Raw genomic sequence first — 27,623 nt, 5'->3', positions numbered from 1 at the left:
TAAATAATAATCATGTAATATAAATGCTCAAAAAACAAAAGCATACATTACAATTTTAATTCTGTTTTTGGCAAGGGCACTGGTCCTGAAATCCTTATTGTCCCCCAGATGACCCATCTATCTGCAGTCAGTGATGCTCTCACCTGGTTTTCATGCCTGGTTTAACCTCCACTGTTTTGTCGGAGCTCGCCACCACTCGTACAAACACCTCTCCAGCCTCTGGGTGGTTTTGTCTCTTCAAGTATTTATTCACACGGTCCTCTATGTACATTCCCAATCTAGTTGACTGCAGCCCTACAGGGATCAAACACAGAAGAGATATTTCAAAATGATAAATTCTAAACGTTCTGCAGGAGCCTTAAAATGAAATATAATAATGATAATGAAATAAGGAAAGCACTAGAACTGATTATTGTGAATCTAGTGATGGTATTTAGATCTCAGATCTGTTTATATCTTATACAAAGGTCATATATTTTGTAAAGGGCTACAAATATCAAAGCACAAGGCCTACAACAAAGCTGGGACTGTCGCTCAGGTTCAGATAAGAGACAGTTTCTATTACCCTGTGTGCTTGTGAGAAAAAAAACTTCAATAATATGTGGACCTTTTGAAAACTGCACTGAACCATACAGGGAAAGCTAGTCGATTGATCAATTGACAAATTGATCAATCAATAATCTAAACAATGGGATTTTTAAATACATTTGTCAAATGTGAGAATGATGCTTAAAGTGTTTGTCATGTGTTAGGCTGGATATTTCTGGGTTTTAGACTTGTCAGAAAAACTAAATGAATATAAAAGAGCAGCACTAACGTTTTGCAGAGAACTTGTTGTCCTTCCGTGTTTTTCCACTCTTCTTTAAACAGTTGTCACAAATGAATCTAGAAAGAGATAAATTTAAGACGTATTGTTACAATTTGCACATTAAATATGTAAAGAAAAACCTAGGAGAAGCTGAGTTAAACATCTCACCCAGACGGCCAAATGACGTCGTAGTGTAGGACGCAAATCTGGTGCATTTTACGTCCACAATCTTTACATTCAACAAACCTGAAAAACAGCAGAGACATATACAATACTTAACATTTCCACATGTTATGTTACATGTTCCACATATTGTTCAGTTTTTGAAAACTGTCCACATCATGTTTCTGATGCGGTCATTTGTATGAATGTTGATATCTTTACTGCTGAAACAGCAAGAAACTCATCTCCATTCAAATCAATGTTCCTCCAGTCGTTACACAATTGCAAGCCAGCCAATGCAAGTGTGCCTTTGTTGGAGGTTCGGTAAGTCCAGTATTTTGCATTTGATTTAACATTAAGTCACAATGAGAAAAGCAATCAGCGTGTCAGAGAACTTGGGGCCTGCGTTCTCTGATGGACAGGCAGAGCTCTAAGTTCCACTCAGCAGGTGGCGTTGCCGAGTTGCCCTGAGGCTTCACTGAAACCGATGCGATTGATCAAAAAGGTTCAGAAAGAAAATATGCAGACTGTGAACCACAGGCACAGAAACAAAGACAGATGTGGATGACAGAAAATAACCTTTAAAAGAGGTGATCATATAAAAGTGGAAAATGGAAACAGAAGTAAAATGATTTTTCAAGACGAATCATTAACTTCTAGAAAGGCAGTACACAAAGAAGATACAGTATTTTCCCTCTGTGTTCATCCCACTTGTTAAAGGGTGTGGGGTTGTGTGTACTTACGGTTCGGAGTCGAGCACATCATTCTTCTTCCGTTCAAACTGGTCTTTTGATATCATCCTGAAATGAGAGGGAGAGAAAGGGGGAGAGTCCTTTTTTAGTCTTAACGGCCACTCAAAGCGCTTCATAGCACAGGCCGCATTCCCACACTCAGTCATACAGCTCTACTATACGTGTGCTTCTTCCTTCACACACTGCCGACACAGTTGTCAGGGGCAAATTAAGGTTAAGAGTAGGGTTGCAAAGGGGCGGACAATTTCCGGAAACTTTCCATGGGAAGTTAAGCTCGGGAATTTTGAAAAATATTTTTTACCACAAATTAAACACTGAGCAATAAAAACGTCATTCAAAACTCTATTTTAAAGATGTATGGAATGCAGCACACGCTGCACGTTGAATTTCAACCCTGCACTGTGCATTTCTCTATCACATGTGCAGTGCATTCTTCCATCACATGCACAGATAATTCCCAGTATCCTGCACACTACAGCAGGGCTATTGATGCCCCACTACTGCATTAGCCCAAGGACTAGTCAGGTAAGTTTTGATGATATTACTGGGGAAAATATATTAGCATGCTGATTGAGGATTGTTCATCTAGCCTATTTCTATTCATTTATCCATCAATTGTAAAATATTTTTAAAGACGATTCCAATTGTTTAGCTAACTATTTATATCTCTGGCATTGCATTAGTGTTTTTTACAAGCTTTTTTCTCATCTTACTCTACAGAACAATGCCACGTGCACTATCTCATGTGTGGAGACATTTCACCCCAGCCAATGTAGAAGGAAAGGCTGTGTACATTTGCAAATACTGTGCAAAGACCTATGTTAAGAATGCCACAAAGATGCAGAAGCATATAGTCAAGTGCCCAAAGTTTCCTCAGGGCTCAAATCAGCTTATGACAAAACAAAATGTTTATATTTATGTCTGTATATGACAAGGTAAATACAGTTAGTATAAATTACCCACAAAATTTCCAGTTTATTCCCCGTTAATTCCCGTATATTCCCATTAATTCCTATGGATATGTTTCCAACTTTGAATATTCCCGGAATTTTGCAACCCTAGTTAAGAGTCTTGCCATAGGACACTTTGGCAAGTGGATTGGAGGAGCCGGGGATCAAACCACCAACCTTCGGTTAGTGGCCGTGGCCGACCAGCTCTAACCCAACGTGTGGGCTTGCAGACTTTTAATGTATAGATAAGCATCTAAAAACCAGGCACACTTACTGTAATTTAATTGCAACCAATTATAACTGTGAATATTAAGTCCCAGTGAAGAATTATATCATATCAAGCAACAGGCTAATAATGGTAAGTTTCTAACACCTGGAGTCATTTTCAGTATTTAATAAGTGAAGGACAAGCAAATAAATAATTAGAGCAAAGTTTGGTTTCCTTGGTGGTTAACCACTATAAAACATGAGGAAACATCTTCATGGACAAGACTGATCTTTGATAGAAATAATTTTAAAAAGTGCAGAGATCTCCTCTTGGAATATGTTTCTCAAATGACTGGTCTACTTCATGTGATTTATTATCATCTTTTAAATGGATGTAAGAAGAGACAGTTTACTTACGTTTGTGGCTGTGTAGGATCATCTCCTAACGTCACACTCTCCCCCTGGATCTCATTGAAGCACTTCTCACAGAAGTGGTACCTGTCAGACACAACACATTCACATTCAGGACATACAAAACTATCAACTCTGCTGAACAACAGTTTCATATAGATCCTTGTGTTTGTTTGACTGAATCGAAATGTCTCGTGATCAGCTACTTGTTGGTGTGTGCCTAATACAACTGTGCACAAAATAACACTTGTCTTTTATGTTTTATAATAGTGAGCGGGGAATCCCAGCGCTCCTATTGAGAGTGTAAATGGACTGCGCTGCAGGAGCCTCATGCTGTCTGTCAGGCTGTGCTGTTTCACTGCTGCTGCTGTGCTGCTCCGCTCTCAAAGTGCCTCATCAAAGTGTGAAAAAAAAAAGGCTGCAGTTACACTGTTCATACAGCAGGGGGGGCAAGGGAATGTGTTGTAAACCGTTATCTGCTGGCTTTCAGCTGAGAAGAAAAAGCTATGATGGACAATGCTGTTTGTGGCCTGTTTGTGTGTGTGTTATATTTTCATCTGTCGAACAAGAGAGGGGGCGGCGACACTGGATTCACGCAGTCCCCTGATAAATACTGAGAGAAAAACAATAAACACACATGCTCCAATGCTTTCATTGTTTGACGCTCGTTTGGATTTAGGGTCTTCACTGTTTCCCTTTATGGGATTGGGATGCAATGCGGGGAACATGGCTGGTAATAAGTATTGTTGTGACCAAAAGCCCCATGCTGTGCCAGGACTGAGTGGCAGAGCCATTAAAAGTCTATCAAGACCATAGTTGTCCCTCTGGAGCTATAGAGGAACTATGGGGGACAGATAAGGCTGCAGGGGGACAGATAATACAGTTCAAATGCTGCATTCATCTCCCATCAAAACATTTTATGAGAAAATCTTCATGCAATGTCTGAGTGTATACGATGATTCAGTGAGATTACAATTACTACTAGAGCAACATTATTGTTGCTCTAGTAGTTGTTCAGAGTTGAATTTACAGCCAACCATAATCGCAGAGACTATTGCAGTGTCTGTTCTAAACCTGCTTGTTTGAAATGGGCCATTAATTTGACCTGTGGAAATGATGGTTGCAGCTTTCTTTTTGAAGGTGTAAAAATGACCTGCAGTAATTGAGCCGCAGCAAATAAAGACCGACTGCTGGACTCAGTCCACAGAACCCTGAAGCTGCATCACCGCTGTTCACCTGTTTATTCAAAGTGCAGTGAAGCAAGACTCAGTACGCAGAACCGAAACTGGAGAATCAGTTAGCGTTGTTGTGATCAACAACATCACATTGATGTTGAGAGCACTGGTCCCCTGTTTATTAAAAACGTATTAATAAAGAACACATTGTGTGTCCAGACACACACACACACACACACACACACCTGTTCTGGTAACTGTAGTATGTTCCTCCAGTAGGTATGGTGCAGAGTTGCTTGCCATAGCAACAGAGGGTTTGTGGAGAAAACTCATACTGCAGATATAGAAACAAAAACAGGAAAGGTGGTCAAAATATGTCAAATAAATGTTTGCAATAAATCCTTGAAAAATAAAAAATCAATAAATATAAATGTCTTTATTTGGCATTTGAATTAGCCTCATCTCTCAGTTGGTGTTCAGCTATCAAAATATTCAGAATCACAGGGTGAAAAATAAAACAAATGCTCTACTGACTGAGTCAAACTCTTTTTTACATGTTTTACCAAACAAAAAAAAAAAGAGTGGAAATAGAAATTGTCATTGAATTCTTTTAACTTGAACACCTGAACTTAACAGCTATTTATGGCTGAATAGGAATACATTATTTTCCAGTCTTTCCTTCTCCATTTACAGTCTCTGTAACTTCATTTAGTCTGATCCCTCCATCTCACCTTCCTCCCGCAGCAGTAGCCCAGGCCCTGCATGACAGGGTCGATCTCTGACTCAAACACCTCTGCCAGTTTGGAGCAGTACTTGTAAACACGGGATGTCTTGCGGTTGTAGACCCAGGCGTTGTTGAACATCAGCCAGACATCATCGACATATTGCCAGGGTTCTTGGTATTGTCCCGTGTCGAGCTTACGCTTTATTGTGGAAAGATCTATCGGGTTTTTGACAATGTCAAAGTAGTCCTAGAGAAAGAAGGGACAGATAAATACTTTTGTGTTACACACAAAAGAGCTAAAATTGGGCAGCTGAATTATGTTCATCCACTAACGTGAGAACATTAGGTGGCAAGTGCGTATGTGCTACGTACCGGGATACCGAGAAGCATGGGGTCTACTGGCTGTCTGAAGGGCAGCGACTCAGGGTCCTGCCGGTAGAGCGACTCCAAAGTTGGCATCAGAGCCTGACGCAACTCCTCGGGCTTAAAGACTGAAAAATGGAAAATCAAGGAATTATTACACAGAAAGAGACGACTGCTCCAGAAAAAAATGCATCAAATATGAAGGCAAGCAACAAAAAAATCTACTCTATTATATCTTGCCACTTTTTTCGGAGTGTAACATGTTTATCTTATCCCTCATAAGACAATTTTGGAACAAAATATAAAATAGCCTTCACAAATACATCAGACTCACTAAAAAATAACAAGCAGTCAATTTAGCACTACTCACTCTGTGTCTGACCAAGAGTTTTGATTAATGCTTAATTTAACATTATTTCATACCTGCAAGCCAATCGTAACTGAATCCCTGTGTCCTTCAAGTAGTTATCATGATTGTGTGATATCAACAGTATTCTACTAGCAGTTGCATTGCCCCCTTATCAGTTGTGCAAAATTCTGACAAACTCAAAGACTTGGCAGTCAACGCCATACTAATAATGTTGTAATAACAAGTTATACTAAAACTACAACAATCCGTCTTTCTCAAAGTTCCAATAACAGCATCGGGAATAAAACAGATACTGTTAAAAATGTCATCTTGGGCATTTTCAAGTACACAAATGTATGCATCGATCAAATGCAGCGTCTTTATAAAGCATATTAATTTCACCTAGTTAAAATTGTTACTGTGTTTTCCCCCAAAGCACCTCCTCTTCGCTGCTCCTAGCAATACTGGTTTTAGAGCAACAAAGAAAAAGTGACTTCTGGTAGTACTAGCTAAAATGCCAGCAATTTTACAAAATTTCCCACTGCATACTACCACAAGTAAACCCAATGTATACTGAATGATATTATGACTTCAGTTTTGAGGGGTGGCATTATTGTTGCCAATTATTATTTCTGCCAAGGTTTTTTTTAGTTTTTAAGTTGCTGTTGCACTGTTCTATACTGTCACTGTACTGTTTAAAACTTAAAAGGTCGTTTGTGATATTATAGAAACTGCGGCTGCACTTCAACAGCTGTTTAAAGGAAGTTCTTGCTGTGTATCCCAAGATGTATTTATTTGTGCACTTTTTCAGTTCTGATTGCCAAACTAGATAATAAAAGAAGTTCTATGTCATACATTCTCTATATGTATTTGTTCTTCAAAGGGTTTAATCTGAGCGAGCCACACAACAATGACTGCAATCATCACTTCCATATAGGGTTAGTACAATACAGCTGTTAAGATATGTAATATAAATTGATATCTTTTTAAATGCGCTGGTATCGGATTAGTATCGGTAAGGGAACACATGTTATCGGAACATCTTGAAGCTCCTCTGAAGATCTAATGACGCTAGCTGAAGTTAATGGTGCGGCTGTAGATTCTGGTGTATAGTGGAGCTTCTACTTCAGCAGTTAAAGCTAATGAGCAAGTGTGTAGACCGACTTCTTATTTGGTAACTAAAAATAAGTCATGACAGTTGGTCTCACAGTTGGCACAGCGTGGGTGTTTGAACATTACAGACGATGACAAAAAAAACTCTCTGTTCACTGAGTGGAGCTCATTCGTAATCAATCATAAACTCAGACACAGGTTATATTCTGCTCGCGGCTTCAGACTCACTTTTCCTCCGTGACTGAGAGGGGGAGGAGGAGGCTGTGCCGTTGGCTCCACCCTCTTCCTCTTCTTTGGGTTCTGTCTTTATTTCCGGCTTTTTCTCCTCCACCTCCATCGGCTCCTGCTTCCCCTCTGGCTCCTCTTTCTGTATCAACTTTGAAGCCGAGTCCTCCTCTGTCTACAGACAAACCGGCAAAATGACTGGTTATACGAAGGTCAGGTTTTAAAACTTAACACTAAAAGGGCATCGATAACTGAATACATATAACAGATAACAGAATTTGTCTACCACACATTTGTGACTATACTGATCTGGAAATATGTTTTACACTTGAGGATAATTGCTCGTGTGTCTTGTGTTATACTACTGCTGCAGTGACCATAGATGAAAAGATGGTTTGCTCCTCAATCAGCCAGGCTCTTGACTTTATTCGACTGTTTAGTATTTAAGGAAGCCTATTGGTTACTGATAATGTGGAGGCAGGACTAAGTTTACAATTAATAACAAAGTAACACTTGAGACCTAGAATATCAGATGTGTTATATTCATTCAAATCAATCCACACAGGGTAATATCAAATTGTAAGTGTAAGAATTGGGGATCAAATACATACAAATTATTGGCTAATCCTTCTGACACGTTGTATGCAATCATTGTATAAAGTGGGTGTGCTTGTCTAATTTCTAATTCCGACATCAGAGGGGGGTTTCACGTGCTGTTTAACCAGCCGTCCAGCACTTGGTTTGAAGTATACTGGCGATTTTATTGTATTTAACCACGCAGCCCTGACTCACCTCCATCTTGCTCTCAGATTTGCCGCCAGCGGCCTTAAACACCTTTTTGTCGTGGTGTGTCTCTGCTTTGATCTCCTGGACAGGCAGGTCTGCTCCGACATGCTTCGAGTGCAGGTCAGCGCTGGCGGCTGAGGCTGGTGTGGGCACCCGGTTATCCAGACTGGCTCCTGGTTGAGAAAGCTAAAACAGAAGAGGGAGGGACAGAGGCAGAGAGAGGAAAGACAAATATGAGGTATTTGCAACAGTGTCACTGCTGTTTTTGCATCCAGGACTGAAGCTATGACACAGATGAACACGTCCATATTGATTTCATTGCTGCCTTAAATTGAAAGATGTAATGTTCCCAGTGTGATGGATGCTTGAAACAGTGAAGATGCAGTCGTAAGACATAGAGGTGGATGTGGATGGGTCGGATTGATACATGGCAGTCAGAGGGATGGGAGTTTGCCCGGGAGCAGGCGGGAGTTCAGAGTGGAGGGCATGCGGAGGATCTCAGTCTCACCGGCGTAGTAGGGGGCTGAGGCGGGGGCTGAGGCGGGGGCTGCGTCTGTGCTGCTGTGGGAAGCTCTGCCTGGGGTTGGGGCTGGGGCTGGGTGGGACGGGGCGGGGTGGCACCCTGGGCTGGAGCAGGGCCAGGGAGGGTGGGGGTGGAGCTGCGGCTGGAGGGCTGGGGGTGCGGCAGGTTAGTGGCCCCCCCAGCCGTAGAGGCGGAGGAGGCAGCAGGTGAGGGCGTGGAGTGCAAGGGGGTTTGGGAGGAGGCTAGCTGAGGGCCCACTGAGGGGCCAAGTGCATTCATGGGGAGGTTAGCACTCTGCTGCTGCTGCTGCTGCTGGAGAGAAGGACACGCACGCGCACGCACAAACACAAGGGCAGGCGGGCAAACACGTACACAGGTACACACAAGAGAAGCAGACAAACAAACAATCATAAGGTCAAACAACAACACACAATTTGGGGTTTAGAGGGCATATTGTGATTGTTCCAAAAACAATTAAACAGCAATTAGGATGAAGTATGATCGGTTAAGATAGTTTGATTTTAGTTTCCCAGAAGCTATTTGTAAGTAGCACAACTTCGTAGCCTCTCTAAAAGCAAAAGAATTATCGAATACAGCCAAAAACATCAGTTATCCAACTAGGTTCACAGCTCCACACTCCTCGTCTCTCTCCCGGTCTCACCTGCGTGACAGCAGCCTGTGCCTGTGGCTGACCCATGCCAGGGCCCACGGTGACGTTCATGGCGCCTGTCGCAGCCACTGCAGCAGATCCTGGAGGAAACTGGGTCTGAGCCAGAAACTGTCCCTGGCTGGCCGTCTGGCCCACCATGTTGCCGCCACCATGTCCGGCCATCATGCCCTGAGCCTGGGGCATCCTGGAGGGAGACAGGCCCATCTACAAGGCAGGAAAACAAGGTGTTACTATGGCCATAGCGACAGAAATTCTTCAGAGGGTTTCCATTGACCAAACGATAATGCAAAGATCAATCACAGTACCGATATTTCAGCAGCACTATAATTCAGTTATGATGTATTTTAATTAAATTCTATCAACAATAAGGCTGTGTGAGACTGTGCATAATGGTGGCTGTAAGGCATTTACATTATGTGCATTACCCTATACTTAAAAGTCAGACTTCAAAGTCAGACTATAGGAAGTATGATAAGTGTTTTTAAATGTATTAACTTTAATAATTTGAAATGTGCTGATCCATTGCCTATTGACAGGCAGTGTGCGAACAGGAGTTTAAATCTTGAGTGATCAATTATTTGTTTTAGTTAATTATTCAAATAGTTCAATTGATTTTAGAATCAAAAAACTAATTAACCAGTTTTGTTTTAACCTTTGTACTGTCTCAGTTAATTAATACATTAATGATTAGTATCAGAGATAAAGGAAATTACCACTTTAAAATGTTACGAGGATTTATCTCATTTATGATATATCAACATATAATTTGTTTTGTTTTTTTTAAGATGTTGCATTCTTGTTACGTTCACTGAAAGTCTCTCAAACACAAATGTAAATATTTAAATAGGTATCTCTGGTGCTGTTCCGGTGACACTGCCTTTTATTCAGGAACGAAATGAGAGAAATGGCCATTTCACAGTTTGTGATCACCGCAGTCCTGATCTTATCAAGACATGGAATAACAGGGCACATTATTTTCTACTAAAAAGGTCAGTGCCTCTATGCCACATTTTAACAGCAGGGCATTTGCTTTTTTGTTATTTGACAAACTGGCAGTTAAATCTTAAAAAATTCTCCAAACACTGAACAATAGGTCAGAGGTACCTTGTGTAGACAGTCAAAGTTTGCTCATGTTACTTGTATGGGTCTGTGGATATGCATGCATGTGTGTGTGTGTGTGTGTGCTGTGATTTGTATTCCCCTCTGCCCCCCTCACCGCTGGGACGGAGCTCATGTTCATTTGCTGTGGATGGTTCATAGGTGAAGCAGCTCTAGCTCCCATGGGTGCCTGGGATATCTGGGCATTGGGCAGAGTCATGTGGTTGAACTGGTTCAGTCCTGGACAGAAGAGTGGGCCACAATATTAAATAATGGACACACACAGGCAGGAGACAATGCCACGATAGTGGTGATCGTTTATACATTTCATTAAGTTAAGGGCAGTTTGGAAGCATAAGCTACACTATAATTAGACTTCTTTAGTTTGACATCTCTCAATTATCCTTTCTGTTGGCACATCTTTATTTTCTACAACCTCCTTTACTCGTTTATTCTCACTTCACACAAATGTTACACTTATTTCTTGTCTCCTGCTCATCTATTTCTGTGCTATGTTCTCTCCAACCGCCAGCTGTTTTATTTGAATCTATATGAAATCGAGACTTAAATTACCATGTGCCATGCAAGACGTACCTTGGGAAACCTGCATGCGATTCATGATCTGATTTGGCATGTTCGGGAGAGGAACAGGTCCGTCTATGAAACAAAAACAAAATATATGAACCAAAAGATAGCTAGATGTTATATACATGAATAACCACATTAACAGCTGTAATGAAAAAAGTCCAAGAACATCCATAGCAGTTTTTATTAAAGAATTCCATAGTTATTCTCAGCTTTATAAAATAACACAAATATATCACTATATCAGTGTCAGTGGTGGCAAAATAATTTTAGGTAGAGTTATGATTAAAACTAACTATGGCAAGTAAACTTTAAAAATTATTTGACCTGAAATTCAGTTACGATATCTATACTGACTCTGTGGCCTTGGGCCCAATGCATTGGGCTGGGCGAGGCCAGGCTGCTGCGTCCCCTGAGCGGCCATTGGTGCCTGGTTGATGATCTGCTTCTGTAGCCTTGATCGCCTCTTCTCCTCCAATTCCTTTTGGATTTTATAGATTTTCTCAGCCAGGAAGTGATAGTACTCATCCTGTAGTGGAAGGAGATAGTAAAGTATTTCGTGGATATACTATGCTAAAAAGGTGTTGTGTGTGGCCTTGATTATATGACCAATTCAAGTCATTGCTTAGTTGAGGACTAATTTAAAAAGACCTACCCGGCTGTTAGCTGACTCGTACATGTCTCCCTCCACCTTTCTGGCGTAGGCTACCAGGTTCTCCATTCGTCTGTCCTTTAAAGCTGCCGGGTCAGGGGTAGGGAATATGGCTTGTACTCTGCCACACAAGAGCAGAATTTGGAGCAGTGAATATCTCTGGTAATTTCTACTACCGTTATTTCTGGACATGAAACAGAAGCCAATAAGGGTAAGTAACAACTCAGGTGACTAACTAGTTATCTTCACTAGGGGTATGTACTTACAGTTTGTGTACGAGGTGATTGCGCAGGTCCTGAGTGACGTGCTCATGCCAGGTTTTCCTGGTGCCTGTGGCAGGGACAGGTGATGCTGTGGGTAGGTTGCCCATTGATCCTACAGCTGACCCGTCTGACAGCAGCTGACTGGATGTGGAAAAGGAGTAACAAAGAGGGTGAGATGTGACAAACAATTGAGAACATTGAGGTTTAAATATAAAAATGTTGCACTCAATTCAACAAATGAAAAAAAAAATAAACAAATAAATCAGATCAGCGAATGAAAGACTTAGTGCTTATTGACAGGGACTGACTTGTTAGTGTTGAGTGAGTTGGGAAGGGAGTCTGAGTGCAGGTTTGTCTGTTCTGAAGTGGTCACACCCATTGCCGCACCTCCAAGAGCCATCTGGTTACCTGTAAAACAGAACTGTGTGAGCAAATAGCACTGCCTGATTTCAAACTCAAGCTCTGTACATACATCTTTGAATAGCCGCCACGTCTGTAACTGAAGTGCACTGTACACCACAAAACACATGTTGAAATGACTGCAAGTATTAAAATTAAGGATTTTATGAACCCATTTTCTTTCAGCGCTTTTCCAATTTGTATTTCTTAGAATTCAAACCTACTTAATGTCCTTGCAGCAGGGTGTAAATGCAAAAGCCAGCCAATACATACAGACAAATGTAACAGTACCATGTTAGACAGCTTATAATGCTCATAGAAAATATAGAAATAAAATCAGCTCGTCTGGATTTACCAAGTGCATTGATGGGTCTCATCTGCTGCGAAAGCTGTTGCTGTGCGTTCTGTGCCCCTGCTGACTGTCCTGGGCTCGCAGCCTGCTGGGCGGGGGCCTGCCCAGTGGCCTGGCTGCTGTAAGGCAGCCCAAGTGCCGCGTAGGCTCTCTGCATGGAGCTGGGGTCTATTGGGGTTGAGGTATTAATGGTGGGAGCACTGGCCTGGCCCACTCCAACTGAAGACATGGCGTTCTGGAGGCCTGTGTTGGGAGAGCTCAGCATAGCTGAGGAAAAAGAGACAGATTCATCAATCCAAAACACTCACAGATAATCACACTGACTATACTGTTATCAGCTTGCAGTGCTGACCATGTTGTTTATTCTATTGCTGCACCAGCTTGAGTTCATAAACAATATGTAAATGCTGATGCTGTGTGCCAATCCCAATAAATATGAAAAGTACCTAGTTTGGTGAAAACATGCCTGGGATGTACAATAGAACAGGTGACAAAAAATTCACATGCATTTTGACTAGGGCTGTCAAACAATTAAAACATTTAAATCATGATTAATCACCATTTCTAAATGCCCGAAAAATCCCCATTTTTTATGTATATTGTTGTGGGAACGGAAAGATAAATGACACAAGGTGGATATATACATTTAACATTTGTTTTTTTTATTGATGACGAGTCCAAATGTTTGTTATTAAGATTGAACAATAAAATCAAACTAAAACATACCACACCATAATTAAATGTGGCTGTCTCTTTGCTTTGCCTGAGCAAACATAGGATGATGTTATTTAGAATATATATTTTTTTTTTTATCAAACTCAAAGAACCTTTATCCTAAACTATTTGGGCATCTTAACCTTTGCTCTTTTTTTTGGATGGTTGAATAAAAATGTTTTCTTTTCTTTTTTAAATCAAACAAACAACCAAACCTTTACTCAATTTACTTCATGCACTGATCAGGTCCTGATAACTAGTGATTAGTGTTTATTAGTTCAAGTGAGAGCAGAGTGGAGGAGAACACAGAAACTCCAGCTGGGTACAAACCAACTGCAGCTTCTGCTCTGATCATGACGCAGCAGCGCTGACCACTGAGCAGATGTGACCAGAGAAACTCTGTGTTTCACTGTTCTTCTACAAAGTCACTGACCGGCTGCTTCACGTGAACAAGCTCTGATCTCACTGCGCGTCGCTCTGAGCGAGTGAGTGGGGGCGGGTATGGGTACATGGAGCGGGTCAGTCTGCGCATGCGTTAAAAAAAAAATGAACGCGTTAATTCCACAAATTAATCATCCAGCGTTAACGCGTTAATTTTGACAGCCCTAATTTTGACACATTGACCTCTGGGAAGATGAAGTCATAACATGGCAGCATTATACAGTAAGAACATTAACATAAGGCTAAACTCTTTGAAAAGCAGTGAACTGAATAAATGAATAAATCCCTTCAGGGGACACACTATTAGCATATTTTTCTGGGTTCAGGCATTGGTTGGACTAAAAAGACACTTACTTTGTGCAAAGACAAAAATCAGAGGAGGCAGAACAAAGTAATACTGCGCTCTGTTTGCATTGGCAGGAGAGACACAAGCCCCGGCATCATGTTCTTTAACATGCAAGCCAAACGGGGACAGACCAACCCTGGAATGCTCTAAGTGATGAAAGATGCTGAGCAAAATGGGGAATTAAAGAAAGAAAACAGAGAGCAAAAATGGAAGAAAAAAAGTTTTAAGTAACTAACGTAAATGTTCCAGTGACTAATTTAGGTAATCCAGAGAAGAAAACAGTCTGTCAGTGCATAATAACAGCTACATGGAGTGAGTGAAAAACAAAACAGAAAGTAGAGCAGTTCTTGTACGAGGTATATGGTGTCAAACTCAGCTCTGTTCGAGTGGGGAGTGGCAGTAAACAGCACGACAGCAAATGGCTGCGCGGAGCTCCTCGAGCACACGCTCTACGTTTCCACCCTCCTTCCCACCATCACACTTCTGTTTCTTCTGTGTGTCAGATTACAGGCACAGCAGGACCACACTCTTACTAATCGAGTGCTTTAAGTCATCGCGGAGGAGCGTAAGCCTAGAAATAAACTGCCAGGCTTGTCTGAATGGCTAAAGGTAAACACATTCGACACACAAACATCTTTGACTGCTTTCAGGAAATCAGCATGCAGGTCGAATTCTTTCTAAAGGACTATTAAAGCGCTGTATTGTATCCTGTCATGGCTTAGGGAAAAACCGAGGCCTTTGTTAAACGAACCCAGAGGTTGCCATGTGTCGATATCGTCTAACTTATTCAATACTTTCAATTGAGATAATTCAACTTTTTTAGTGAGTGTGGTAAAAGATGACAAGTTGATAATGTATATGTGGCAGCAGGCCAGAACCAGCTACTCCTCCTTACGCTGCTGGGTGCGCTTGTCGCTGGCATTCTTCAGCGGCAAGCAGACGGGACAATCGTGTCGTGTGCAATTTTTCCAGTGGGAGATGATCTGTCTGGACGACGCACAATGAGCCACTACAGGGGAAAGCAGAAGGAGATAAGGGAGGAAAGTTAGCAGGTTATAAAACCATTATCCTTACAATATTCTGTACTTGTTCAGCACATAGCACTTGAAGCAAGTGGTGGGACAATATCACCTGAAATCAATATAATGGTTATTATATTCAACCCAGTAATTTAGTGTTAACTGAAGCAAAGGTTTTCCAGCATGACCAACATGGCATTTTATTTCCATTTCAGTTCTTCTTCTGTATTTATCATAGACCATAGACCTCATAAGACCACGATACATGTTTTGTTACATTCATCAATCATGAGTTTCCTGGTAAAGTTATATAAAACAATAATACACACTGCATATAGCATTGCATTAAACTCAAATCTAGGACTCAAGACGTTATGCAGTAACATCATTAAAAGGATTTGTCTAGTGGACCTGGGACCTGTAAGGAAAAGAAAAAAGAACTAAGCAAACCACATTAAGAGTAAGAAAGATGGACAGAGAGTAAAAGAAATGTTGAGCTCACTGCGCTCATTTCCACTTAACCCAGTAGAAGGGAACCCAAACCACATTTCCCACTGCGTGACTGAGCAAACTGAGGGGCTGCATTTTATTTGTGGCCAGTCTAATGTGCTAGCAGCTGGATTTCTCACAAGAAATCAACAGCAGGCTAAAGTCAAACTTGCTAGCTGCCTGGCACTTTTGACTACTGCTCCATTTCCAATTATGTCTTCAAGCTTCAAGGGCTATGCCAAAATAAACAATTAAATTGTATTTTCTTTGTGAGAATGCCAGTAATACTGGCAAAGACTCAAACATAGCAGCACTATCATATTGATGGCTTTCTGCGACTATGTATGCAAGGAAAATTGCATCAAATATAGGTCTGAAGCCAAACCAAGCAGTCCGCAGACACCAGGGTTTCTTCAGGTGAAAAAATAACAATGCCAACAGACACGAGATAAATGTAAAATCTTACAGATGATAACTACGTGTTAGGAAACAAAATCTCTCGCGACTGTTGTTTCAGTGACAGCGAGAAGCAGAGATCCTGGGCAAGAGGAAATGAGCTGGCATGCAGAGAGCAGAAACACAGACGCCTTTACACTTCACGCACCTTCGGCTCTGAATGTGTTTGACTTGAAATATAACTTTAGAGTCCAAGCAAAGCAAAAACACATGAGTCAAACTTAAATAAGAGAAGCTGCAGAAGAATTTTTCGTCACATCAAAAGCAGACAGAAATTGACAATCTATAGCCAATGATGTTCCCTACAGATCTATCAGACATTTTTATATGTACAAATACTGAAAACATTGTCACACTTTTCCATTATGTTAATAACAGTTTTTTCTCATCAATGTTGTAAATATTGTTATTTTGGTGATGTTCTCAGTTCTATTGCACTTCTGTGCGTCCGGGGAGAGGGATCCCTCACATGTGGCTCTCTCTGAGGTTTCTATGTCTATTTCCACTGTTATGGGGTTTTTTTGGTAGTTTTTCCTTACTCTTGTTCTGGGTTAAGGACAGAGGATGTCACATCTTGTTAAATTGTGAAAATGGGCTATACAAACAAAATTCGATTGATTCATTAATTCAAAAGATGATAGAAAGAAGGTCTCCAAAATTATTGAGGTCTAACTGAAAATGACTGACGTAAGTTAAAAGACGCATTTTCATTGTGCTGCTTAAAGCTCTTTTTCAAAATACGTACGTTTTATGTAGTATTACGTATTTTGAAAAAGAGCTTAATGAAAATTTATCAAATAATTGTGTTAAACTTTTTAACATCTGGAAATTTGTATTTGCTGCCTATTTATTTAAAATAAGCCAACTCACCCTGGCAGGACTTGCCGGCCTGGCAGTGGGTCATGTGGTTGAGGACGTTCTTCATGGTGCGGCAGTGAGGCAGGGCACAGGCCCTCACCTCCCCATTGGCCTGCTCCCGACGCTGGCACTTGTGTGCGTGAAGCAGCAGGACCAGCTGCTGCTGGATAAGCTTGCGCTTCTCTGGGTCAGCTGTAGGTACTGCCGAAGGCACTGCCACACCTCCGCTGCCAGCCAGGGGGAGCATCGCGGCCTGCTGCGGAGGCTGCTGTTGGAGCTGATGCATGGTTGACAAAGAGAAAGGCAGACATGTCAAAGTTGCAATGGGTTAAAATAACTGTCTTTTTACTTGTGGTGCTAGCCATTCTTGTCAGTTGCTTGCAGTTAGATGATTTTCCATATTACCAAACTTTATCAGGAACTTTAAGTCTGATGCTAGTAATTTTATACATCTCTGAAGCATCTCTAGTATTGTATGAAGTTCTAAAAGTTCTTAGAGGTTGCCCAACCTTTCAAGTTTGACTTCTAATAGAGCAGATTAGTCATTCAATTATTGTCTGTGAACTTGCAATTACAATCAATTATTACAATCAGTCAATCATAGCAAGATGGACAACATTGTAAAGGTTCTGCAATCACTAAATGAAAATTATAAAACAAGAATAAACTTCAAGCTTGTATCTTTATTAAATATAGAATATAATCAAAACAGAAACACTAATCACATGCAGACAAGCAGATATTAGCTGTTAGTGTTGGGACAAAAATGTAAACATCAAGACACAGATGTGTGTAATTCTTAGATTATCCTAATTAATCAATTTGTCAACAATAAACTTGGAATCTTAAAAACTATAACACTCAAATAGTACAACACATGTTCATAGATATAGTGAGCAACTGTATGGCAATGTCTGAATGTGTAAGCACTAACCATGTTTGGCACGCTTGTGACAGCAGCCCCTTTGAGTTCGCTGGGGAAGGGTGGCAGACTGTTGGCAAGAGCAGCCTTGTTCTGGAGCTGCTGCTGAGGGTTTAGCTTCTGGCCCGGCCCTGTGGCACCCTGACTGTAGGGCTGAGTGCCAAACGGACCCCCATTGCTTGCTAGGCCCATCTGGAAAACAGATTTATTGACAGAAATGTGAATGTTATAGTAAAGCATTATTATTAGCTTCACAGATTGGCAGGAAAGGCTATTTTGAAATGCTGACATTACAAAGGCTTGACTTAAATTGTTCAAAGTATTTACAAGTGTAACATATTGATTTAATATGCTTGAACCGATTATAACTCACAGTCTCTCCACCAGTCATTTACACGCTACTTCAACCTAGCCAGAGGTTAACATTTATGTGAAAATGATGTGATGTTATCATGAAACTGTTTCCATAAACAAAGACCTGTGACTCTATCTGAACTCTGAGAAGTCCAGATGTTACAATGGATGATGATTTTCTTGTGTGTTCTTGATCTGCTACATCTGTCAAAGCAGCACCAATGTGCCAATAAAGGTTCCGCTTCAAATTCAAAGCCAATTTGTCATTACAAGCCCCCCACTGCCAGCACAGGCACCAACATAGCCAGGCTGACTGTGCTGTTTTGGCCTAAACCAGCTCACTGATGCTCTGGCACCATCACAGCACAGCATGACACCAGCTATTGGCAGGATGGACTTCCCCATCCCTCGACTACAGACACATTTTCAACTTCTCCCCCCTCTCTCAAAGAGAGGGGAGGGGCTCTCTTCTACAACTAGATAGCAGCAAAGGTTTTAAAGTCGATCCACAAGAGAGAACTCTGGCATTGGAGTAAGTAGGTAAGGGATTACCTACTCGGATTTTTGAAATAGTGTTTCTTAATTAGCTGTCAGCCACTGACGGGTAATTAGGCACAACTTGGCAGTCATATTCTCAAGATCCTGTTGGGTTGTAGTCCAAATTAATTCTTCAGCAAGACCCCTGAGAACTTTCTCTACTTAAGAGCCTCTTCCTAGAAAAAAATTGATTCTATATGATTCTTATATTGTATTATATTAAGGTTTTTTGGAACAATTGATTTTTAGAAGCAAATGGCAGAGTTTTAACACAGTTTATTGTTACTCCTGGCAAATATCAATATTGTAAAATTATTATTGTTAATATTATTTTGGGTTGGGTACTGAACTTTGAATCTTTTAGTTTTATGAAACAGAACGGACTGCTTAGATACAATTGAGTATCCAGTGTTTCCCCTACGATGAAGTTGTAGCAGCGGCGGTAAAGTGCGCATTGTCAAATGTTAATGTTCCTTTGTTTTCTTTGTGAGTGCCCTATGCCCCCGGCATGATGCCACCTTGGGAAAGCTGTCGCCCAAACCTAGATCCTCGTTAACAGGCTCTCCGCTCTCATCCAGCTTAAACCCAAAATGTTTTCACTTCACCTCCAGCTGCTTCACTGTGTGTTTCGCTCTGTATGAGTGAGTGTGGGCGGGGCCATCCCGCTGTGTGTGTGAACTTTGCCTCGCTCTCAGACACAGAGAAGCGGCACAACTCGCTAAATGTCCGTGAAATTGTTATGTAAATAAACATGCATGTAAACACAATGCGCAATTTATCCAGGTCAGCTAAATTATCGAGTTCATATTTATATATTGTATGATTAGTCGATACAGTAATTAGCATGACAGGCCTACTCGGTGCTATGATCGTTGTTATGAAAAAAAAAGAAAGAAAAAAAAGTCAGCTCAGCAGCAGCAGTTATTATTCAGCAGCAGCGCAAAGCCGCTGCTAAATGCATGTAGGGGAAACTGGTATCGGAAGATTTCTGCATTTACCGTGTTTGTTGCTACACTGCATCTCATAATTAGTTGCTGAATGGTTGTTGGCTTGCGTCTACTGGCATTTTAGTCTGCTATATTATACATGCATTGGCAATCAAAAATGAACTGAAGGTTTCTAGGGACATAGGCAATGCCAATTAGTCCAGTGATGCCATGCTAAGAGATGGGGCTTGTGTGTTGTTGCATAGGGCTGGGGCTACGCGTCGACGTCCTCAATCGCGCAAATGTGTCAAAGGAAGGTGGCTGCGCACATTCAAAGCATGGATTCACCCAAAGAGCAAGCTGAAGCGGGGAAAAAAAAAACTTTTTTCAGTGATGTACCCCCTTTGAAATATTTTTTCAGCCGAGTACCCCCTAACCAGCGCAAAGCATTTTTGGTTGAAAAAAAGATGTAATACACAGTGCTGTGCCATTAGTGTCTGATTTATTAAACTTTGTAACTAGACACTTTCAAATTTAAAACTCCATCAATGTGCATAACATTGCTCATTTGTAGTGGTCTCTCTTGAACTATTTGGAAATAAAAAGATATAAAAATAACTAAAGACTTATTAAAAAAGAAATAATTATCTCAATTATAAATAAAGATTTGTGCACATAAAAATATTTATCAACTTAAAGTGCCCTCTTTTGGGATGATAAAGATATGTTCTCAACCTGAATTCATGAACTTAATTATAGATAAACACTTCTTCACAAAAAAGAAATCATTAACTTAATTTTAAATAAAAGATTAGCTCAAAATAAAAAATATTTATCATCTTAAAATATCTTCTTTAAGGATCGAAAAGAATACTGATCTTAAATTTACAATTGTCAACATTGAAGATTTCATTGTTGCATTGAACTGAGTGAGTGCTTTTGCATTTACATTTTAGTGAGAAACTTGTGCTTGACTGAGAATCGTTGTCAATCTTGGTGGCAGGGAGGCAACTGCTGTGATCAAGCTCTTCTCCAGGCACAGTCTGTTTCTTTGCTTTGTTTTGATCACAGTCATTGCAGAGAAGGAGGCCTCACATAAATATGTGGAGGCAAAGGGTAGTAGCTGCTCCAAAGCTTTCTGCCCAAAACTGTGTGAGTGTGGATGTGGCAAACTTCATCTGGAGGCCACGGTCAGATGACACTTCCAGGAGTTTTTCCTGATAATTGACAGGTAGCTTGCTTGCGTTTGCTTCGGACAAGAGAAATGGGTTTCTCACCCAATCCAGCTGTGCAGATTTCTCCTCCATGTCAGGAAAGTAGGAATGAAAATCTTGAATCAAGTTGGTCAAATGTCCCACTATGACCGACTTGACTGGAGCTCTGTCCACATCCTCACTAGAGAGCAAATCATCCACCTGAGGAAACCAGGTGAAATCCCCCTGTGCAGAGGCCCTTCTCCACAGCTCTGCTTTCTTCAGGAAGCCACCCACCTTGTCATACAGGTTTAAAATGCTGGTGTCCTTGCCCTGCAGAGACGTATTCAGTTCGTTCAGTTTGCTGAATATATCTGCCAGATAGCACAGCTTTGCAAGCCAGTCTGCGTCCTGGAACAAGGTGGCATGGGGAGATCTGTGCTCAATCAGAAAGGTGTGTACTTCAGGTAGTAATTCCAACAGCCGGTTGAGTATTCTCCCTCGAGAGAGAGAGAGCCAGCGCACTTCTGTGTGCAGCAGCAGTTGTGTGTGTTCAGCTCCCATGTTCCATGTCCCACGAAACAGGCGCGCATTTCGTGGCCTTGACTTTATGAAGTTGATCACTTTGATGCGGTCGTTCAAAACGTCATGTAACACAGGGCTCATTTTCTTGGACGCCAATGCTTCCCTGTGTATGACACAGTGAGTCCACTTCACGTCGGGGTTTTCTTTTTAATGCGCGTTATGAGTCCTCTCGCGCAGCCCGTCATTGATGCTGCTGCGTCCGTGCAGATGCTGCTGCAGGATTTCCAGCTCATGCCGTTTTCACAGAAGAAGGTGCTGACAACATAAAAAATGTCCTCTCCTGTTTTCCCCTCCAAAGTTTTGCAGAATAATATGTGCTCATAAATGTCGTCAGTATCGATGTATCTCACAAAAGCAACAAGTTGTGCATTTCCACTGACATCTGTGGATTCATCCAGCTGGAGTGAAAAAGGGTCGCTAAGTTTTCCCACAACTTGCTCGACAATGTCTGTTCCCATTTTATCTACTCTGCAGCACACAGAGTCATTTGACAAAGGCACAGTCTTTAATTTCTCCGCTGCGTTTGTGTCCAGCATGGTCTCAGCCAGCACAACAGTGGCTGGAAGGAGCAGGTCTTCGGCTATAGTGAATGGTTTCTTGGCTTTAGCTATGAGCAAAGACACCGCATAAGAGGCCTCCAGGGCTTTCGCTGATGTCGTGGAGGCTTTCCGCATCGTGTCTTGAGATGACCTGAATTCAGAAAGTTTCCTCTTAAAAAACTCAGGTGGCTTACCAACATGACTCATGTTTTGTCTGGAGATGCCGCTGAAGATGTGCTGGCTTCATGCTACTGTTGGCTAATCTCTCCCCACAGAAAAAACACAAAGCCTTGGGTGGGTGGCAACTCGTGGACGTAAATCCCATTAAAACATATTCTTCTGAATACTGACAGAATTTTGCCGGCTCTGGTTTTCGCCTTCTTTGGCACTTGTCCCTCCGTGTTTTCAGCGGCATTGCTGCAACGCTTCAACCACGACTCCATTGTTTGAGTTTTCAAGGCGGCAGTGATGACAGGTGGCGTGTGCCAGGTTGGGTCAAACCATCCTGGTATGGGGGAGACTCTGGGTTTTTAGGATAATGAAATTGAATAGCCTACTGAATATAAAATTCAGTTCATGAACTTACACTTATATTTTATTGAATATTTATTAAATAACAATTTTTAAAGGATTTTTGAATGGATGTTAATTTTAAATATATATATTTTTTAATCTCACGTACCCCCTGGAGTGCCTTCACGTACCCCCATTCGAGAACCACTGATCTAAACCAGAGGTCACTAACAGGTGGACCGCGGTCCGAGTCCGGACCCAGAAGCCGTCCCGTACGGACCCGGACCTACAGCCAAAACAGAAGGTTATGATTTAAAACCTGACGGGGCGCTTCTATTTGTAACCGGCGCAGCTTTTGTAGTCTTTACGGTAGTGGTTTAGCGGATGAGGAAACGCGGATGAGAAACAGAGGATTGAGACGGAGAAAGGGAGAGAAACAGAGGAGTGAGACGGAGAAAGGGAGAGAAACAGACGACTGTGCCGGAGAAAGTTGAGAAACAGGAGTGAGACGGAGAAAGGGAGAGAAACAGACGACTGTGCCGGAGAAAGTTGAGAAACAGGAGTGAGACGGAGAAAGGGAGAGAAACAGAGGAGTGAGACGGAGAAAGGGAGAGAAACAGAGGAGTGAGACGGAGAAAGGGAGAGAAACAGACGAAAAAAGTGGGGGAGTGGGATATAAGAGGGAAGAAAGTGATTCTAAAACTGTTCAATTGTTAAGATGTGTTGAGATTTATTATCTGTAAAATTGGTTGAGACTTGTTGAGTCAAGATGTGAAACAGAAGAAGGGAAATTCAAACTTTTGCTCCCTTTATTTTATTTTTCTGTTAAGTTTCCTTGAACATGCACAATTTTCACATTTTATTTATTTTCTCTTATTTTGAAATGCAGCCCTACTTTTATTTAGTTAATGAGAGAACATTATACATATCTGCAATCATACATACATGTTCAGTTCTATGTTACGTGGCAATAAATATTGTCAAAAAGTTTTTGAATCGTACTGAATTCATTTGATTTGACAGTCAGGTATTTAGTACATGCAGATGTTGATACAACTACTAGGCTACTTAAATATATATCACACTAAATAGTTAGACATTATGATCTTCCGGACCTTGGCTTCAAGAAATTTTCCCTAACTGGACCTCTTTAAATTTTAGTTGAATACCCCTGATCTAAAGCATAAGTCACCAATAGGCGGACCGGACCCAGACGCTATTCTATACTGACCCAAACGTATTATTAGATGTTGGCGGAGCATTTCTATTCTAACCTGCGCAACTTTTCTCGCATTACGGCGTAACGAGTGGGGGGGGAGATGAGGTGGGGGGTGGGCCAAGGCCATGTAGGGAGACTTCCAGTGCCTTGTTACGACACAAAACCCAGGAAGCTCAATCGAGTCACTCAAGCATGACGTTTCTGACTTAGAGGAACTATAACAAAACGCGCAAGTGTTTTTTCCCCAGAGTTTTTGGGTTGGTAGACATGCCAGATACCCACATTAACGTGTAGAAGCACTAACAAAGTGGAATTTGCATGCTATGTCCCCTTTAATATTTGTAGAGATGGTTCATGTGAAATGTAGTTAGGAAAAAAGAAGAAAAGCGGAAACTCAAACGATATCTTTTCTTCTTCTAAAATTATGCACTTTATTTTAAGATGCCTTTTTCAAAAGCTCTTCATTTTGTTTTTAAATGCAAACCTTATTTTACTTGAAACGAGAAAGGTACATTTATTTTATTATTAGAGTACCCTCCAGTTCAGTGTGAAAATTAATAATAAGCATTGTTGAAATACTATTGAATTGTACTTTCTTTATTTTATTTGACAGTCTTTTTTGACTTCGTACAGACATTGATGCAACTACCAGGCTATTTCAAAATGAACCATAACGCATGTTAGACATGATTTTTCGGACCTTTGCTTAAGGAAATTTTATTTTTGATGAATTCATTATTATATTAATCGAGTTATAAAAGATAATCGTTAGATTAATCGATAAGAGATCTTTGACTCAGGTGTGCGTCGTTGGCATACATCAAAAAACGATACCCAGCTATAATATTTCTTAATTCCAACAATGTCATCAAGTTAGGATCAGGACTGCATACATCAACATGTGACGTGCCCAGGAATTAAAAGCCCTGTTACTTCCAGACTTTACACACTGATCAACTTGCTACTCTCTCATCCACAGAGCTGCTGGGAGACCAGACCCGACTCCCGACATGCCAGGCCCGGCTGTATCCCCTGCGGCTGTTGACACCGCTCCAACAGACCAGATAAAAAAAAGAGCCAGCTGAGACGACCAGACACTGGCAGCCTTTCAACACAGCTGAGCAGGCGGACATGAACACACAAATGCACGCCCCCTTTGCTTTGCTTTCTCCTTTCAGTCCGCCCCCCCTCACTCTCTGACACACTCCACACATCAGCAGGCAGGACAGTTGCCACCTATCATCTCACCGGTCTACTGCCCTGCCTGACTACACAGCTGAGCTTCCTCCCCTCCTCCTTCCTCCCTGCAATCGCCCTCTGTCATTCTAACTGATTAAGTGGTTTACAATACCTGTCCTCCTCTGCATGACTGACAGGGCAAGCAGCCATCCAATAAGCCAGAGAAAGCAAGGGGAGTGTTCACACATACACAATAACAAAGGAGCATGAGGCAGGAAAGAGTGACAAAAGCCTCTGACCAACACAAATGCCCAAAAAGAGATTTACAACCTGCAATTAAACCACAATAGCGGAAGCAACACACAAAGACTGGATCTTGTGGTTTTCTGCTCTGGAGCTGTTGGTGACATGATAATCACAGCAGACCAGCTGAGGCCTCTTCCGTCAAAACGCTGAGAGTCCCTTCAAAGATACTTCTACGTGAGCTTCTAATCTTTCTTGTGGTTAATGCAGGTGTACTCTATTTAAGAATGAATCTCAACACACACGTTGACTCTCACTAAATGTCTCTTCTCAGCAGCCCAAAGCATCTGTGTGTGCTGTGGTTAGATACCGCTTTAATATCTTGGCTCTTACACATAGCGAGTAAAATATGGCTTTCTACTGATTTCCTGTGAAACCACATTTGTGGCAAGCTAAAGTCTGAGTAGCAAAGCGACCCTATGTGCTCTGTCTGTTACACATAGACAGTCAAAACTAATAAGGTCTCAAGACCAATCTTAACAATGACTGAGCAGCTGACAGCCAAGTTAATATCAGCTCCTTGCCAAAGGTGATGATTGAACTGCCAAATGTGGAGTGTACATCTAATTTCCAACCAATCAGAGTTTGGAAAATGAGCAGTGAGGGAGACAACACTGTGCAGATGAAGGATTCATTCTAGTTCCTTGTTAATGATCTCAAAGGTTTGTTGATGTAGTGAACGTACCGCGTTATGGGACAAAGGATGAGTGCTGTAATGATCAGTCATAATCAAAATCCTCTCTCAATAATTAGCCAATTAGGATGTACAGCACAAGTAGTTATCTCACAACGACAAATAGATTTTGAAATAAGTTACTTTTAAACAATGAAAGACCCAGTCTTAATATGACGTTAACCGATGTCAATCGATTCATTGTTGATATTTCATCCAGATTTGCCATTAATACCTCCCTCAGGGTTATGTTTTCACCCCTGTCAATTAGTTTGTTTGTTAGTAAACAAGATTACACAAAAAATACTGGACCACAAAACTTGGGAGGCATTATCGATCAGGGAAGAACCGTAGTCCTCTTCTCAAGACTCTACTATGGAAGTTATTAAACACACTCATGGACGGAGTGAAGATGAGCGCCACGTAGCTTCATGCGTGGCTACCATCTTAATAAATTCATGACAACAGTTAAGTTACCAATTACATTACACATTTTACAAGAAAATCCTGTCCGAGCTTAATATCTGTAAAGCACTAAGACAATGTAACAATGAAGCGTACAGGGTCAATTTTTGCTGGACAACCTGACATGGATGTATAAACACAGGAGATATATTTCATACACATTTGAGCCCCAACATGTGCATGCACAAACACTATACTGACGGGAACTGTGATGGAAATGGAGCTGTGACTCACCTTGTTCATGTTGCCTGCTTGTTGGGCTGCATTAAGGGTGGCATGAGCTCCCATCTGCTGCCCTCCCTGGCTGAGTGTCTCTGCCAAAGCACTAGCTGCTCCTCCGGCTCCTGCCGAGGCTCCCTGCATCGTCTGTCCCTGGTACTGCAGGCCTGCTATTCCTGCTCCCCGTCCTCTCCCAGCTCCAGGTCCGAGACTACCGTTCATAACCTGCCCAGGTTGGGGCTGCCCTCCCTGGGACAGCAGCCCGGCATGTCCCTGGCTATTGTTGATCATTGCCTGGTTGAAGCCCATTGTTGCAGTAGTATTGTTGTTGTTCTGTCCTGCTATTCCAGTTGGTGTTCCCGCTTTTTGGGCCTGTGGGGACGGGTGGTTGTTGGGGGAGCCTTGGCCAAGGGGGCTCTTACCCAGCGGTTTACCCAGCTGAGGCCCCATTCCGCCTGGCTGAGGGCTAGCCGAGTTCAGCCCTGCAGCAGTGATACTGGAGGTGCTACCCGCTCGAAGGAGCTCTGAGAGCTGCTTGTGCTTGGCAGCTGCATCTGGGACTACAGGGCCGCCACCAAGGCCTGCAGGGGTGCCACCTGGCCCAGCTCCAGGTGCTGCTCCACCATTTGAAGGCATCCCACCCATCAGGTTTAGATCTCCACCATTAGGGATCAATTCATCTGGTAGGTCATTCTCCAAATCATCCCAGGATAGTGATCCCAGATCTAAGAGAGAAGGAAGAGATGAAAAAATAAGAAACTGAAACTTGATTTCAGGGAAGTTTGTTGGTGGTTTCAAAAGGTATCGTATTGAAAATGTTGCCCATACGCAGTCAGTAACGAAGATTTGGTTTGCTTATCTCCACTGGCTTTGTGGTCTATCAAATAAGCCTGTAAAAAAGCATTTACTGCCAAGTATTTATATCTTCCCCATAATGCAACTGGAAACTTAGCCTACAATTCACAAACAAAACATTCGTCAAAAATAGAAAATAATATTTTCTTATTCCTCAGTTGACGCCCTCTCTCAAGCAACTTGTTCATTAACACTCCCAATTATGGAATATTAGCGTGCAGACACGCTATCTGGTGTTGCATTGGGGCCTT

The 27,623-nt window shown here is 41.7% G+C and overlaps 1 protein-coding gene across 5 annotated transcripts in view; it reads right to left on the bottom strand.

Annotated features, from left to right (window-relative positions):
* crebbpa (CREB binding protein a) overlaps positions 1–27,623 on the bottom strand; it is a 51,151-nt gene that overhangs the window by 6,965 nt on the left and 16,563 nt on the right. Inside the window, exons 2-24 of one of the 5 annotated variants that reach the window (XM_035175022.2) lie at positions 26,533–27,242; positions 17,825–18,004; positions 16,903–17,167; positions 14,964–15,077; positions 12,571–12,834; positions 12,125–12,224; positions 11,820–11,957; positions 11,557–11,674; positions 11,259–11,430; positions 10,911–10,973; positions 10,435–10,556; positions 9,210–9,422; positions 8,534–8,863; positions 8,032–8,211; positions 7,243–7,414; positions 5,562–5,680; positions 5,197–5,436; positions 4,711–4,799; positions 3,297–3,377; positions 1,714–1,770; positions 977–1,054; positions 818–885; positions 144–294 (exon numbers count right to left, since the gene is read on the bottom strand). In XM_035175022.2, the coding sequence (XP_035030913.2) occupies positions 144–294; positions 818–885; positions 977–1,054; positions 1,714–1,770; positions 3,297–3,377; positions 4,711–4,799; positions 5,197–5,436; positions 5,562–5,680; positions 7,243–7,414; positions 8,032–8,211; positions 8,534–8,863; positions 9,210–9,422; positions 10,435–10,556; positions 10,911–10,973; positions 11,259–11,430; positions 11,557–11,674; positions 11,820–11,957; positions 12,125–12,224; positions 12,571–12,834; positions 14,964–15,077; positions 16,903–17,167; positions 17,825–18,004; positions 26,533–27,242 (4,024 nt within the window). The remainder of the gene's footprint in view (positions 1–143; positions 295–817; positions 886–976; positions 1,055–1,713; positions 1,771–3,296; positions 3,378–4,710; positions 4,800–5,196; positions 5,437–5,561; positions 5,681–7,242; positions 7,415–8,031; positions 8,212–8,533; positions 8,864–9,209; positions 9,423–10,434; positions 10,557–10,910; positions 10,974–11,258; positions 11,431–11,556; positions 11,675–11,819; positions 11,958–12,124; positions 12,225–12,570; positions 12,835–14,963; positions 15,078–16,902; positions 17,168–17,824; positions 18,005–26,532; positions 27,243–27,623) is intronic. The other 4 variants (XM_035175030.2, XM_035175038.2, XM_047342678.1 and 1 more) reach the window with 4 other exon arrangements.

Source organism: Hippoglossus stenolepis, chromosome 2 (genome assembly GCF_022539355.2).
Source record: "Hippoglossus stenolepis isolate QCI-W04-F060 chromosome 2, HSTE1.2, whole genome shotgun sequence".
In the NCBI taxonomy this organism is placed as follows: Eukaryota; Metazoa; Chordata; class Actinopteri; order Pleuronectiformes; family Pleuronectidae; genus Hippoglossus; species Hippoglossus stenolepis.
This window is presented reverse-complemented; position numbering and strand designations above follow the sequence as displayed.